The following is a 16,795-nucleotide window of genomic DNA, read 5'->3' as shown; positions in this document are numbered from 1 at the left end:
ATTTACTAATTCGTACGTACGATTTACTAATTTGTACGTACGGATTACTAATTCGTACGTACGATTTACTAATCCGTACGTACGATTTACTAATTCGTACGTACGATTTACTAATTCGTACGTACGGATTACTAATTCGTACGTACGATTTACTAATCCGTACGTACGGATTACTAATTCGTACATACGATTTACTAATCCGTACGTACGATTTACTAATTTGTACGTACGATTTACTAATTCGTACGTACGATTTACTAATTGGTACGTACGGATTACTAATTCGTACGTACGATTTACTAATCCGTACGTACGATTTACTAATTCGTACGTACGATTTACTAATTGGTACGTACGGATTACTAATTCGTACGTACGATTTACTAATCCGTACGTACGATTTACTAATTCGTACGTACGATTTACTAATTCGTACGAACGGATTACTAATTCGTACGTACGATTTACTAATTCGTACGTACGATTAAAATACGGACAGAGACCCATATCCCATAAGTATGATAGTTTTGGGATAATGTAGTAACTTTTGTAGTGGCCTAAATAAAACCATGTGCTTTTTGTGTGTATTGAAAATTGACGACGTTTTGGTCTGACGTAATGGCGGATTAACCAGAACATGTCGAATAAGTTCCAGTACATCGATACACACATGCGCTAAGCCCGATTTACCTGTGCTCGCGTGTGTTTGATAGGGGACAAGACGCTCTCGATAAGGGATATGCTTGAGTGGTCACGAATAAATAGCGATGTTACTAATCTCTCTATATATGTCTCTGGAATTATTAAATCGTACGTACGAATTAGTAATCCGTACGTACGGATTAGTAAATCGTACGAACGGATTAGTAAATCGTACGTACAGATTAGTAAATCGTACGTACGAATTAGTAATCCGTACGTACGGATTAGTAAATCGTACGTACGAATTAGTAATCCCAACGTACGAATTAATATTTTTTTTGATATTGGCCCTAATACGCAGCCGTAATAAGGCACCTATACCAAGAAAATATTTTGATCTCAAGAAATTGATGTTTTTTTTGTTGTTTTTTTTAATTTCAAAAATTCGATTTTTTTATCCAAAAATAGCAAATATAAAATATATGATAAAAACGCGCCTCACAGCAGAGAAACAATACCTTCGGAAAATTTACGGACCCATTGTTTTGAATAATGCAACAATTTGCTATAGCTCCGCTGGTGATCGCTGCTATTGGTCTGTTGATGTGAGTGGGAGGTTGAGCTTGGGGACTCGCTTACATGGCGATGAATATCACAGACACACAAAAAGACGTCTTCTCGTTCCAAGTCGGGTGTTCCAAGGGAAAGAAATCTTGCAGTTTGAGTTCCAAATTATCTCCCCCTAGACCATTATGACTTTACTGTTACAAGATATTATGTAATCTCATCACACCCATACAACCATACATAATCCAGTTAATTTACCCAAAATATAGCCCAAAGCGGGACATAATTGCAACAGAATTTATTTCTTGGTTTTTGGAATGGAGGCTACCGACATTATAACAGGGAAAAGTCTACCGAAATCGACCTTTGGGAAAATGTCTTTTAGGCCTTCAAGGAAATCAAGAAAATAAGAGAAATCATAAATCTACCTTTTTTAAAACAATGGATATGAAAAAATAACAGCACAGTAAGTCCAACTAAAATACAGTACAGATTTGCCAAAATAATTCAGCTGGGGTGTTGGATTGAAACAATATTGAACAATCAATATGGCTTAAAATCATTTTTAACTTGACGATAATGGATTTTTGGTGTTTTTAAATTTAGATAATAGCATGAACTTATCTCATAAGCAAAACAAGTCTATATTTTACTTCTTAAATATGGCATTTCATTGAATTTTCACGAATGAGCGATGGCTCATGCACAAAAATAATATTGAGCATCAAACTTGACCAATTGTACCGATATGGCATTATTCTTTGTCAATATTGAATGATATACCTACTTCTGCAACCTGTTATTTAAAAACTGGCAAGCAAATGCTAAAAAGCTTCTTGTATTCATTTATGTATGTGCATTGCTTAGCTGAAATACTAATTTTGGTAAGATCAGTTTACATTATGTCTCGAAGATCTAACGGTGAAAACATCATTATGTATATGCAATTTTGCCTGAACGGTAAAAAATAGCCAAGTCCGTGATTCTGAACAACAAAAACCTTTGTTGCTGGAACAAGTTTTATCTGATTGTCAGAAAAGTCATCATAAATTGATGTTTTCATGAAATAAATTTGAAGTTCAACCTTCATAAAACTTAATAGTTTTATTCAAAATTATGTATCCCCCCCCCCCATACTTTTGGCCATAATAGTGAGAAAGAAAAGTCTGTTTAATAAAACCAAGAAATATCATTTTTACCTAAATTACCATTAACCTCAAGGTCCATAATATTGTGGTAATACATGCCAAACTATTTAGCAATCAGATAAAAAAAAATTATATACCTATTTTTTGTTGTTCAGAATGATGAACTTTGACATTTATAACAGTTTGGTCAAATTAACACGAGAAGGGGTATTGATCAACCCGATTTATTTCATGATTTCCAGATATCTTAAGCAAGATGTCATTTCTGCTTAGAAAAATATACACAGAAAATGGTTGCATGACCTTTTCAGCTCTAGCCTTTCATGTCATTCAAATACAAGTTGCATAAATTGGGAAATCATTCAATATGGACTTTGAAACAGTCCCAAATCAGCCCAACATATGGCAAACCGTTTGGGGTTTTACCTATTGAAATGAAGATATCTCTATTTAATTAAATATATCTCTATTTAAAATGAAGATATCTCTATTTAATTAGAGATATCTGTAATTTAAATAAAGATATCTCTATTTAAATAAAGATGTCTAATTTAAATACGGATATCTCTATTTCTACTGAAAATAGAGATATCTTCTTTTAAATTACAGATATCTCTATTTCAAATTCAGATATCTCTATTTGAATTACAGATATCTTTAATTGTAATTGAGATATCTTTATTTTAAATAGAGATATCTTTAATTCTTGTCCAATTAAAGATATCTTTATTTAAAATAGAGATATCTCTATTTGAATTAAAGATATCCCTATTTTAAATAGAGATATCTTTAATTTTGTTCAAATAGAGATGTCTTCATTTTAAATACAGATATCTCTAATTCAAATACAGATATCTCTAATTCAATTAAAGATATCTCTATTTTAAATAGAGATATCTTTAAGTGAATTAGAGATATCTGCAATTACTTTGCAATACAGATATCTCTATTTCAAATACATATATCTCTATTTGAATTAAGATATCTGTATTTACACATGTTTGCTCAGTGTGAAGATTAATATTGAAACACAAAGAAAATAATGGTTACTCCCTTATCCTGATCAGTGTTAACGAAACGCTTGTAATTAAGGGCAAATTTGTTGCAAATAAACTGGTTTAGGTTTGGGTTTATGGTTTAAACCTGGTTTTCAAAACGGTTTGTAAACTAAAACTGGTTTGCTCTTGAGAAACAAATGCTAAATTCTAGTTTTCAATATGGTGTCTTTGGGAGAAAAAGCTTCAGAGCAGTATTTGAAACGTTAATACCTCCTGAACGCACAAAAATCCCCCGAATCCCAAATTATGTTGAAGACATACTTCCACAATTCAATGCAATGACAGGGAAACGCATGCAGTTCTAGCAGACTTTCTTTCAAACACAAGGGAAAACTGTCATACCAATGGGAAAACAATTATTAATATTTATAATTTATATTTTATTTGTCCAGTCAAATGACACTACAAGCCATAGCTGGCAAGTTTGGAGCACGTAGCGCACTTCAAGAGCACATTCTGCATGTGTGTTGACAACATTCGCCATCTTGTTTTCAGAAACGAAACCTTCCAAACCACAACCGGTGGTGGTTTGAATGGTTTAATAAACTAGTTTAGGTTTATCAGAAACAAATGAATGAACCGGTTTCAGTTTAAATGTGGTTTGAAACTGGTTTACTCAACAAATGGAAAGTTTACAGAACCGGTTTGAAACTAAAACTGGTTTTAGGAGAACAAATTCGCCCTTAATTGGACTATCCGGATCCCATATGCATGCATGAGAGATGTAGGTCTAAACCGATAAACTTGCTACTTGGAGGGGATTTCTAAAGAACAGAACATGGTAACTGTTCTACGGGAAATAGAGCGAACTGTTGCGGCTATACGCCGTACCATTGAAAGCAGCACACGGTCTGCATTTCCCGCCATTTTGCGTCACTACTGCTTTACTTCCGTCATGCGCAAAAGGAAGAATCAAGGGAGCAGTCGTTTTTCCTATTTGATGGTTAAATACAGATATCTCTATTTCATGTCAAATAAAGATATCTTTAATTCAAATAGAGATATCTGTATTTAAAATAAAGATATCTGTATTTCTACAACAATTAGAGATATCTGTATTTGAAATAGAGATATCTTTAATTGAATTAGAGATATCTGTATTTGAATTAGAGATACATGTGTATCTATATTTGAATTAATGATATCTTTATTTTAAATACAGATATCTTTATTTACAATGAAATGCAGATATCTCTAATTGAAATAAAGATATCTTTAATTGAATTAGAGATATCTGTATTTGAATTAGAGATATCTCTATTTCGTGTTTAATTAGAGATATCTGTATTTTAAATAGAGATATCTCTAATTCAATTAAAGATATCTCTATTTAAATTAAAGATATCTCTATTTGAATTAAAGATATCTTTAATTTTTATATTAATAATGATATCTTTATTTTGAATACAGATATCTGTATTTAATAGGTAAAAACCCAAACAGCTTGCCATACCAACAGGCCAACTTGCATGAAAGCAAAACCTCTTATTTAATGAAATTAAATACATATGCCATATTTCAATTCTTTTATTCTAAGCTAGTATTAATATTAAGTATCATCATGTTTTATATTTCTTTGATTCAATGGATCCTATTGATTTCTATGCCTAATCTGTATTAAACATGGACCGGTCTTGCAATATTTTCATTCACCCGTTATCCAGTATTACCCAAGAATTAAATATTACACTTCATAGTTGGTCCAGTAAGCAATTATGCTTATTTTCTCGACCCCAATTTACAATTAGGGCAAAGAAAAAAAACATTTAATTTTTTTTCCCGAAGATTGATTTTGGTGGACTTTTTTTCTGTTACAACATACACATTGATATTTATGAAAAACAAAAAAATAAATTCGGTTGCAATTTTGTCCCGGTTAAACCCTAAATTGACCACAGGCGCTTGCATAGAAAATGTTATTTTCATTTTTTTTATATATGACAGTGGTATGTGTAATCTGTTAAGTACAAAGTTGGCAACAACACCACGAGCGAAACGGCACCCCATCTCACTTCAATCGACCAAAAAACACATTTATTCAAACTGACACGGCGGAGCCGTTTGAGAAATGGCGTTCTGAGCGAGGAATTCGGCGATGTTTTCACGGATTATTGTGTTTTGGATATAACAATTCGTATTGAGTGGCACGGTAGGTTAAAGATGAATGTTTTCTGATGACGGTCGCATATAGTGTGCGCCGTGTCAGTTTGAATAAATGTGTTTTTTAGTCGGTTGAAGTGAGGTGGGGTGCCGTTTCGCTCGTGGCGTTGTTGCCAACCTTCAGCTTAACAGATTACACATACCACTGTCATATAAAAAAAAAATTGAAAGTCATATTTTCTATGCAAGCGCCTGTGAAATTGACTGGACTAACACACAACACTATGCCTCTGCTGGGGTTCGTTTTCGAAGCGACCCTTTGTGGAGAGAACAAGAACTACGGAGCGTAACCCTGGTGGGGAATATCGAATAAGCCTTTAGACGAGCGCCGCCTAGTGGGGAGAAATGGCATTAAGGCAGTTAATCGAGTAACACATTAAGGCATCACACAACTAATTATTTCACTATATTGTATTATCAATGACTCGATCCCCTCATCTTAAGTTCAAATGTTGTTAAATTTATATCACATTAAAGTTTGAAGATTTCCCTACCAGAAAAATGATGTTATTGAATAGATTTCAGGCGCGTAGCCAGACCTAAATGAAAGTGGAAGCCCGGTCGGGCAAAAGATCCGACGGAAGGACGTAGGGCTTCCTATATATCTACTGAATGCCCTCTCGCATGGAGGGGGGATACGGGGATATCCCCCTGGAAGTTTTTGGTATTTATAGATAGACAGAGGTGATTAGCATATTTTACGAGAAACATACTAGCACAAAACATCGATGCCCCGACTTTCTTCTTTGTTGGTTACATAGAATAACATATTTGAATATCGTTTTTCGTTCCGGGTACTTTTAAGAGTTTAAAAGAGCCAGATAATGAACATATTACCCTCCCCAATCCTAATCTCTCTCCTAACTGACCACCCTTCTCTACCCTCCCCAATCCTAACCCCTCTCCTAACCTACCACCCTTCTCTACCCTCCCCAATCCTAACCCTCTCCCTAACCTACCACCCTTCTCTACCCTCCCTAATCCTAACCCTCTCCTAACCTACCACCCTTCTCTACCCTCCCCAATCCTAACCTCTCTCCTAACCTACCACCCTTCCCTACCCTCCCCAATCCTAACCTCTCTCCTAACCTACCACCTCTTCCCTACCCTCCCCAATCCTAACCCTCTCCTAACCCCTACCCTCCCTCCTACCTTCTCTAACCTACACTTCCTACCTCCCCAATCCAAACTCTCTCCTAACCTACCACCCTTCTCTACCCTCCCCAATCCTAACCTCTCTCCTAACCTACCACCCTTCTCTACCCTCCCCAATCCTAACCTCTCTCCTAACCTACCACCCTTCCCTACCCTCCCCAATCCTAACCTCTCTCCTAACCTACCACCCTTCTCTACCCTCGATTAAATGTAGAGTGGGGGTACGTGATTTCGCACACTTTCGGTATGTTTTTAAATACATTTCCGTCAAATCAATTACAAATCAAGAAAGAATACCTCACATTGTTAGATGTACAAATGCTTCGTAACAAACAAGTGTTCAACCTGATATGTGCACACGTATCACTGTGCAAGGGAGCTATTGTTAACTTGTGTTTATTGCTGGGTTTGAAGACGATCGGGTACGTAATTTCGCACACCCATCTAACTTCTTTAATTTTGTTGGTAACAATAGTTTCCAGCCATTTTGTAAACAAACAACATCTTAAACTCAGATAAAGTCCAAAGCCATGATTAAAAAAATCTTTAAAATCAAAATAATGTAAAATTGGAAAGTGTCAATTTACCGCCATTTTTGTTTTAAATAATGACCGCTCCCTACGGAGGTAACGTAAACAAGGCGGTGAAAATGACAGGGTGTCTGCAGGTCAGCGTTGTTATTAGTCATACTTGGTGGATTTGTAATAAGTTTTGTTTATAATCTGATCAAATGATATTTCCTTAAATATTTGCAAATTCACATGCCAATCAACAACTGGGATTATTTTAAATAAAATATTTAATCATCCGGTAATCATTTTATCGGACGAGAGTCGTATCAGTTAAAATTTGTTTTCAAAACGAACTTAATCTGAAAAGATGTACTTAAAACAGCAAATGTTTCACTAAAGGTTGGCATTAGTCAACATATAAACAAAAAACCACAGTCCTCGACCACTTGGAGGAAAAATGCAAAAAAATCGTCAGGTGTGCGAATTTACGTACTGTGCGAAATTACGTACCCTTGCTCTACTAATACAACCCAAGTGTTTGTTTACGTAAGGGAAAATAACAATATAGAAGGTGTTTTTAATGAAATCTACTGTCACAATACACTTAAACAGGCCACAGGAGTAATTCATTGTATCAATACTCACGATTCATGATGATGTTTAGTAAGGCAAGGTATGTATCAGAAAAGTCCTCTCAGCCACTAGGAAAATATTTTGAAATCCATAAACAGCTTCAGAAATATTTTAATTTGAATTGCTTTTATCATTACGATAAATTTGAAATGTACATTTATTGCTATTAAAACGGTTTAGTTTCGGGATTTTGTTTTATCATGTGCGCATTTTATTTTCTGAACGGATAAATGATAATTAAAAAACAAACTTACGCTTGTTCGACCGGCGATATCCTACAGTCTTGACAGAACCTTTCATGTTCGTTTCCCTTCTTGAAATGTCATCCAAAAGTATTAAAAAAAAAGAGAAGAGAGACGTACACAATCTATAGGGATTAATAATAAAGGTATTTAAAAAAACACACAAGTTCACAATAATTTATCAAGTACGATTTGACAAATATAGCAGTTGTATATGTAGGGCATATCAAAATTCATATGGTCTGCGACATTCACGTGAAAAATCAATCTAATTAAAATTAGACTTGTAATTTCCGCTTCTCAACGATACACTACAATCGTAGAGGAACGGAAATTACAAGTCTAATTTTAATTAGATTGCGTGAAAAATGTACGTCTATTTTTTTGAAGAAAAGGGAGAGAAAAAAACTTTCAAGTTGAATAAATTAATTGAATATTAACTTACAGTTTTGTGATGTTTTGTTTTTACTCTCATAATCTTGTTTGACGAGATGTTGAAGAATACATTTTAACAACAAATATTCTTGTCAGTATCAACTTATATTATTATGGACCAAAAAGCATCTTTGTAGCAATCATCGAGAAAATATATAAATTTGTGCTACGGTTATAAATTATAGTTATATGTCTGCAGTCTATAACCTTTTTATTTAGTATCTTGTTTTTGTTTATTTTATTTATTTTTTTAATTTTAAACAAAATACGCATTTTTCACTTAAAATTTCAGTTAAAAGAAACTTTCATGCATGTTTTCATTACTATAGTTACATCATTTAGGAGGGTGTGTTAGTGAGGAAATATCGTTGATCCTGTGCCTTTGAAGGTTTAGGGGAGTTTGTTTAAAAACTACACAGCAGATCACGAAAATGTTAGCATTAGAAAATTACATACATATGATTATGTAGACAGCATTAAATTGTTTCTGGCTGAGTATACCGTACGTGTTTCACAGGTATTCATTACCAACAGCGCGAACCTAAACCGTATGACCAAAACACACTCATTTACCCCGTGTAAAGCTGTCATGTCGGTCACCGACGGTACACGGAAAGTAAAACACGGTCATGATATTAATCACCTTTTGGGAATAATGATTTGCTAGTATAAGGTTTAACAATTGGCTTAAATGATGGCCCATAGATATGTACAATACATGTTTTTGTTTGTGTTTTGCCTAAAATATTCCTGACCGATATACGTGTCCGCAGTGTTTTGAAGTGTCCTAAGAACGGGGTTACGGCTTTTGATGGAATATATCATTAAAAATTTTAAATTACCACTAGACATTATACATAAATTTACGCTCTCGATACGTTCTGTTACTACCTGGTGCGTTTTGTTACAAATCCAACGCGATTCTGTTCAAGATCTGCCACGATTTTCACCACGTTCACTGTAGGTAGTTCCCATACGATTACCACGATATTTTATCAAGTTCTGTTTCGATCTTTCACGTTCATGACAAACATGAAGCTCTGAAACCTGAAATTAACATAGAACGTCAAAGAAACGTGGTAGAATCGTAGTGAAACGTGAAGACAATATGATTCCATCTTATCAGGGTCTGCTGTGTATTGATAAGAGGGCTGTTATAAGTTCTTGAAACTCAAAAAGGTCACATAATCCAGCTCGTGACACCTTCGTTTTCGTTTCGTAATAATTTATTCAAACTTGGAAGGGTGGTCAGATCAATAACTTTTGAGATTTTGCTAAAGCTGTTTACTGATGGTGAGTTTACTACATAACCCTGAACTTAAAGTTACTGAACCATAACCACAGCGTTTGTATACCAGGACAAAATCTACATCAGTGTTAATAAACACGCAAGGGTAAACTAAAAATATGCTTAAACGTCAGTGCATGATGTCCCAAAAGTACCACTGCGTCCGCACGGACCTGATAATTAGTGGAACATTCCCCACGACGTCTGAAAACATGCCGCATACACAGTGGGAAAGGTCCAAATACATGTACTCGTAAAGATTTTCATATCTCTGTAGTAGGCTATTTGAAGACTAGGGATGAATAAAGCCTATCCGAAATTTATAATATTTGTTTATACATGTTTTTCAAAGTTTTAAAAATATAATCAAACATCAGCTTATAAAATTTTGATATTTAAAACGAAAATTCTTTTCAAAAGAGAGTATAAAGAGTTAACTCCCTTGAATGAAACTCTTTAAAAGCAGACGACGCTTTGGAATAGCCCATCTGAGAACACGAACTGACAAAGTCAAAAGATGTACCGTAAGTCAAGGTAGCTATCTAGAACTGAAATTTTATTGCAAGTTGTCATATTATAGACCACTAGCAAGCCCAACATTCATTTTGTGTACAAGTTGATGAACAATATCGGACTCGAAAGATACCCTGTCTCATTGAACCTGTCTTCTGACACATCACAATTTCCATAGATTATTAATATTGACAATATCAAAATAATTACATAATGCATGAAGGAATAATTAATATATTTGGAGAATTTGCTCCGATATATTTTTATTTGCAATTTAAACAAGCTTCGACATCATTTATATCGCAAACAGTAGATTTTAGTCTGGACTACTTTCGTTTTTTGTTTTTTTGTTGTTTTTTGTTGTTGATTTTTTCCCCTCAAAATTATCATTTGTATGAATAAGATGTTCTGTAATAAAAGTCACTTGTAACAAAGGCCCCAAGATTAGTTTTATTCAGATATGGCTCTCTGTCATCGACAATTCGTCGAGAGGTCAGTTTTACTCGATTTGAAAATCTGAACTTGGCATTGAAAATTACTTGTTGTTTCATGTAATTTAGAATAACAGAGAGGTAATAGTTTATTTTCTGTTCATCCTGTCATGCTAATGTGAATTGTTATATTCCTCATGTAACACATTTTCATGTGTCCGAGTGTTCAACGAAAATTCATGACAAAATCTTGACATTACAAGTTCTCGAGTGTCGCTGGATATTTTGATAACGACCCTTTCCTAAATTATACATTTTGATTTTGGACAGAAAGCCGACTCTTACATGTAATAATTTCGTTGATGTATTAAACCGTTCACTAATAGTCATTGCATACCAAATTCATTAGGACATTCAAAGTGTTCCTTTTGACGATGTACTTATTTGTTCTATACAATCTTGTATATCAATATATATTATTCTTTATTAATTGATTAATCTTAAATTCATTAAAGATGTAAAAGCAGAGTATTACTTTCTAGATAAGCTTAGACAATGCCTTATGCTAGCTGTAGCTTGGAATGCAGAATGTCTACGGTGACACAAACTTCGAGTTCCGATCAAGTGTCGTTTAATGCTTACTAAGCTGATGTAGATTCCAAGTAGCTAATGTCATTTTTACGTATTGATTCATTTATTTGATATGTACAATAATACGTTGCATAATGTAAAAATAAATCGGATTCTGTAAGCTCTCGAAAACAAGACAAATTCAAATAGCACTGTATGCTATCTGTAGTACACGAGGTTTACAGTGAATATATTAAATTTGAACATGTTTTATTGCTTCTTATAATCAAGCGAGGGGACTGGGCACAGGTTATGACATCTTATAGAAACCCTCTCACCCACAATTTTCCAGTAGTGTGACAGCAACAATAGACATATATATGTACATTTTATACACTGAGATAATTTGGAAATCAGGAAAGTGAAAGAAGACATAGGTGTATATTCTGTATAAAACATGAGGTACAGAGGTTGGATATGACTAAACGTCAAAATAATGTTCATGCTCAATTATTTTTATAACAGTATTGTGTTTATCTCTTGATTCCCAGTATTACTATAGATATGACAATATGTCGGGATCTCAACGGTTTCAAAGATATAACCAAGAAACTAAGACCATAGGGGTGGGGAAAGGCCACATGGCATATTTTTATAACAGGATATTGTTTATCTCTTGACGTATATCAATGCTATAGATAATTATGGGGTGAAGATCTCAACGGTTTCAAAACTTTAACCAAGAAACTAAGTCCCTTGGGGTGGGGAAAGACCCAGGGCCTATGATCGTGTTTATCTCGTTATGCTCAACAATGCTATATATTGTCATAGGGCGAGGATCTAAATGGTTGCGTAGATATATCAAAGAAACTAAGTCCATAGGGGCAGGGAAAGACCCCGGGGCATATGTTTTACAACATAGTTGTGTTTATCTTTTGATGCCCTGAAATGCTATATATGGTTAATGGATGGGGATCTCAACGGTTTCAAAAATGCAGTAAGTCATTTATAGCAATATAGGCAAATTGCTTCCTTTTAGCCCGAACCCTCATCCCCCTTGGGGTCATCCCCACAATTTGTAGCCCTTTGAATCCCCATCACCTAAATATGCTACCAGTCGAATATAAGCGATATTCATCTCTTTGTTTTAGAGAAAAGGTCGTTTGTAGCAATACAGGCAAATTGCTCACTTTTGGCCCCACCCCACAACCCCTTTCGTGTCAGCCCCACAATTTGTAGCTTTTGAAATCCCGACCCCTTACAGATGCTTGCAGTCAAATTAGGTTTAATTCCAATCAGTAAATAAGAAGTCGTCTTTGTAAAGATTTTGACGGATGGACAGACGACGGGCGCCACGGTACATAATAGGCTCACCTTGGTCCTTTGGGCCAGGTGAGCGAATTACAATAATATATTATGAAGAACAATTTATTGCATTTCTAAATTTTTTGTCCAGATAAAATTATCTCTAAAGGTTGATTTTAAACATATTGTTCAGCACAGCTGAGTAAATGAAACGGAATTTCCTCTTATATAATATTTCTGTAGACTGCAGTCAATAACGATTCAATAAATGTGATTTTAATGTGCATGCTATTAACATTTTAAAATTGTTGGAAGTGTAGACATTGATTTTATCTCATATACAGCAGAGATCACGCATAAAAAAATCTTTTGTATATCATGTAAACAAAGCAGCGATTTTACATGTACATTGTCGACACCATGATCCCACGAACTTATCTTTCAACACTTGTACGAGCTATCATTGTCAGCATGTTGGTACTTAAATAATTCCAGCCCGCCAAAGGCCAAACATAAAAATGTTTCGTATGCCAGACGTAGCCGTTATAACTACTGTATATGGAACGTCCTAATATTATGATATAATAATATGTTTAGTTTTCAACATTTTAGAATACTAAAGCCATATATAGAGATGAAGACTTTTATTACAAATCTGCTTATGGACGAACATTTCAACCATGCGATAATTTAATCGTTTGAACAAGCATCTCTAGCATTTCTCTCCTGTTACATTTGTGAAGTAGCGTTTGATTGGCTACAAGAGTTTTATATTGATTTCTCCTAGTTAAAGAAAGCAACTGCCTTGATTCATATCACTATATATTAAATCACAATAACTTATACTTAAAGAAAGCTGTGAGTAAACTAGGTTCACATGATAAGTGAACGAAATATGAAACATACAATTTGTTTTCCGTGTTAACAGATAAAATATTACATTAGTTCAGTGCACGTTCATATTCTTACTTTGTAGATTTACCAGACAAATGATGGCGTACACACTCCCACGGACCACTTTCTTCGTACTTTATTTGGTGTTGTTATGGATTCCGTTCTCAACATCTGCAGCTACACCTACTGCAGCAGCAGTTAAACCAACCATGACGTACCCTTGTTCTGTATGCAGGTGTTTAATAACTGTGTTACAACGCGGACAATCTATCGCTGCAGACTGTTCAAATCTGCTATTGACGGAGACCCCACTTGACCTGCCAAGAATAATTGGTACTTTGGATATGTCTGAAAATAAAGTGAATTCGTCATATTTTCTTCATCTGGACAAGTATCCAAATTTGCGACATTTGAATGCTTCTTTCAACACCTTCGCGAACTTCGACGTTTCAAAAGACCAGATTCTTTCCAGCAATTTTCAAATTCTAACGCTCGACCTATCTGGAAATGTGTTAAAATCTGTTGACAATCATACATTTGATAATATGCCATACATTCGTGAGATCAGAGGGCTTGAGGCATTGAAATTTCTTCCAAATTCTCTTAACCAGCTGACTGATCTACAGAAACTCTCCGTTACTTCTCATCAGATTGATATCCCAGAGGAGCTCTTTCATAACCTCATGATTTCTTATCTTAAGCTGAACGCCACAAAGACCATTTATCTTCCGGAGAAGCTGTTCCGACACCCTCACAGATCTCTTCTGTCTAATCTCTCAATAATCGGAGGGGAAATAAAGGAACTACATGTTGACACACTGAGGAGCCTTGTGTTGTTGAAGCATATCGAGATCGTAGGTCCAAATATGAGATTACCTGCTCATTTGTTTCATGATGATGCCCAAGGCCCAACCACCAACGAGGACATGCCTGTTAATTTGAAGACAATACGAATAATTGGTGTCCGAAGTTTACCGAGGACAATATTTCACAAACAAAAAAGTCTAGAACACTTAGAACTTCATGGAGTGGAGGATCTTCCATTCGGTTTGTATGAAAGTGTAAATATGAGTTCTCTGGATCTCTCTGGATGTGACATATACGAATTGCAGTCTGAATCGTTTCAGGGATTATCAAGCCTGAGAATCTTGAATCTGTCGGATACTCGTCTCACTAGTATCGAAGTCTCGGCCTTCACAAGCCTGCAATCTTTGACGAGTCTAGACTTGTCCAATAACAATTTAGGTAACATAGCACCAGCCTTGTTTGACAAACTCCGAAGGACATTGATTACTTTGGCCATTTCTAACAGCTCATTGGATGTGTTAAACGAGAATACATTTAGAAACATGGTGTCACTGGAAAAACTTGACCTCAGCCAAAACAATATAAGTAGTCTACCCCCCTCTCTTTTGATCGACGTCGGGAAGCTGGTTGACCTGAATCTGAAGGAAAATCGACTGCACAATATTCCACCGAATGTGTTAGAAGCTCAGGTCAACATGGAATACCTTGACCTTGGAACAAATTTATTGACTGGAATTCCGCCTAATATGTTTGATACTACGAAATCACTTCGTAAGATAGACCTGTCTGCCAACAATATCACGTTCCTTCCGGAGAACATTTTCAAGGTGACACATTTTCTTGAAACAGTTAAATTGACAGGCAACCCTATACACTGTGACTGTGAGGTTCTACTTTTGCCACAGAACATTTTCGGTTTAGAATTACACGGGCATTGCTCGTCTCCCCAGGAGTATGCTTCCTCGCCAATACAGGACGTGCAGACCGGTGACGTATGTATTTCCACGACCACGCTCCCGACAACGCTCCCGACTACGCTCCCGACAACGCTCGAGCGCGTCGTCAGCATTTCCCCAACACCCGTAATAACTGTGAAAAACAAGTCCGGTATGGAATCCACGCAGTATGTAGACAGCTTCGAGAGTACACGATGGACGGCGAGTAGTTATGACGATATCCACCCTACGGCTACTTTAACCAATGTCAACATGTCTGCTTCGCATAATAATTCTTACAGGGCAGACGTAGATATGGCTCAAAGTGGTGGTCATGTGTTCGGATCGTTTGGTCTCAATGGATTTTATATTGCCATGGGAGTAGTTGGGACAGTGTTCATTTTTGGTTCAGTTGCTATGGTGATGTATCGTAGAAGGCAAGCTTCACGCAGTATGGTTTATATTGTCAACCCGGAAGAGTCCAATGATCATTCTGGTGACGACCTCGTAGGCAGCTTTGTACGGGTAGAACCTGGATCTTTTGATCGTGTTGTAGATGTAGGAAACTCTGAGATAGAAAAATAAGAAATCTTGATCATCAACGTTAATCTGTACGTATTATTTTCGTTGTTCCTTCTCATATGACAGTGCAGTAGTTAAGGAGTCATTGAACCGTTATCTCATTACGTATTATGTTAATATATATATGCTATGCCCACTTCAATGTACATACTAATGTTTTTATTTCGATTATATAAAGTAGATCGAGATCACGTATTTGTACCATACCTTTGCCATCAACTATAAGCAATGTGTTTATAACTTTCGCCCCCGAAGGGAAGAGATAGGGGGAGGGAGGACCACCCGAGGTAGGTAAAGTTAAGAAAACAAACTCTGCATGTGAATCAATGTATCAATTTCACTGAATTATACAGAATATACGTATGTTAAATCGTCGAAGTGAAATCATGTAATTTTATTACTGTTTGCAATAAATTTGTGTTAAATAAGCGACTCAGATGAACTGTTGTTGGTTGTTACTATGTCCAATTCTTCGTCCGTCAGTAAACCATTTTCGTTAACGCTGATCCTCCTAAACTGATGCTGATATAGAGAAACGACCTCCACTAGCGACGAAAGATTTAATTAACACTTTACCGGTTACTACTGATATTGTGATTTGTATTCTAAATACCTACCTTAGACTAGGGTAGTCTTTAAAAGTTTGACATTTTATATAGTACAGTATGAATATTGTGTTAGATTTACGATTTTACTATTCTAATTAATGATAAATGAAATATGTACTTGTTAATAACTTCGTGACAAAATGAAATAGTCTCTATAAACACTGCTTAGTATTTGGTTACTTTCATAAAATATTTATGTGTATAATTTACCGAATTGTACATTATTTAGTGATTATGCCGATAAAGTTTGTTTACTTCATGTTGAATAATAAAACATACAATATGGACTTAAACGACTCAGTGTTCGTTC

At 35.4% G+C, this 16,795-nt stretch overlaps 2 protein-coding genes across 2 annotated transcripts; both read left to right on the top strand.

The window, feature by feature from the left end:
• Nucleotides 1–10,308: 10,308 nt before the first annotated feature.
• LOC117331109 (toll-like receptor 6) lies at nt 10,309–14,618 on the top strand. The gene is made up of 3 exons (XM_033889703.1): nt 10,309–10,374; nt 13,636–14,555; nt 14,614–14,618. The coding sequence occupies exons 1-3, from the start codon at nt 10,358–10,360 to the stop codon at nt 14,616–14,618; spliced, it is 942 nt and encodes a 313-aa protein (XP_033745594.1). The 5' UTR covers nt 10,309–10,357.
• Nucleotides 14,597–16,315, top strand: LOC117331815 (phospholipase A2 inhibitor-like). Its single transcript, XM_033890715.1, has one exon. It carries the CDS (start codon nt 14,621–14,623, stop codon nt 15,878–15,880), a length of 1,260 nt encoding a protein of 419 aa, XP_033746606.1. The 5' UTR covers nt 14,597–14,620; the 3' UTR covers nt 15,881–16,315.
• The last annotated feature ends 480 nt before the right edge of the window (nt 16,316–16,795 follow it).

This window comes from Pecten maximus, chromosome 7 (assembly GCF_902652985.1).
Source record: "Pecten maximus chromosome 7, xPecMax1.1, whole genome shotgun sequence".
In the NCBI taxonomy this organism is placed as follows: domain Eukaryota; kingdom Metazoa; phylum Mollusca; class Bivalvia; order Pectinida; family Pectinidae; genus Pecten; species Pecten maximus.
Note: the sequence above shows the minus strand (reverse complement) of the source record. Positions and strands in the feature narration are given on the sequence as shown.

Bases quoted from the DNA above. Each gene is read 5' to 3' on its own strand.
- LOC117331815 (XM_033890715.1), top strand. From the start codon at position 14,621: ATGAGTTCTCTGGATCTCTCTGGATGTGACATATACGAATTGCAGTCT.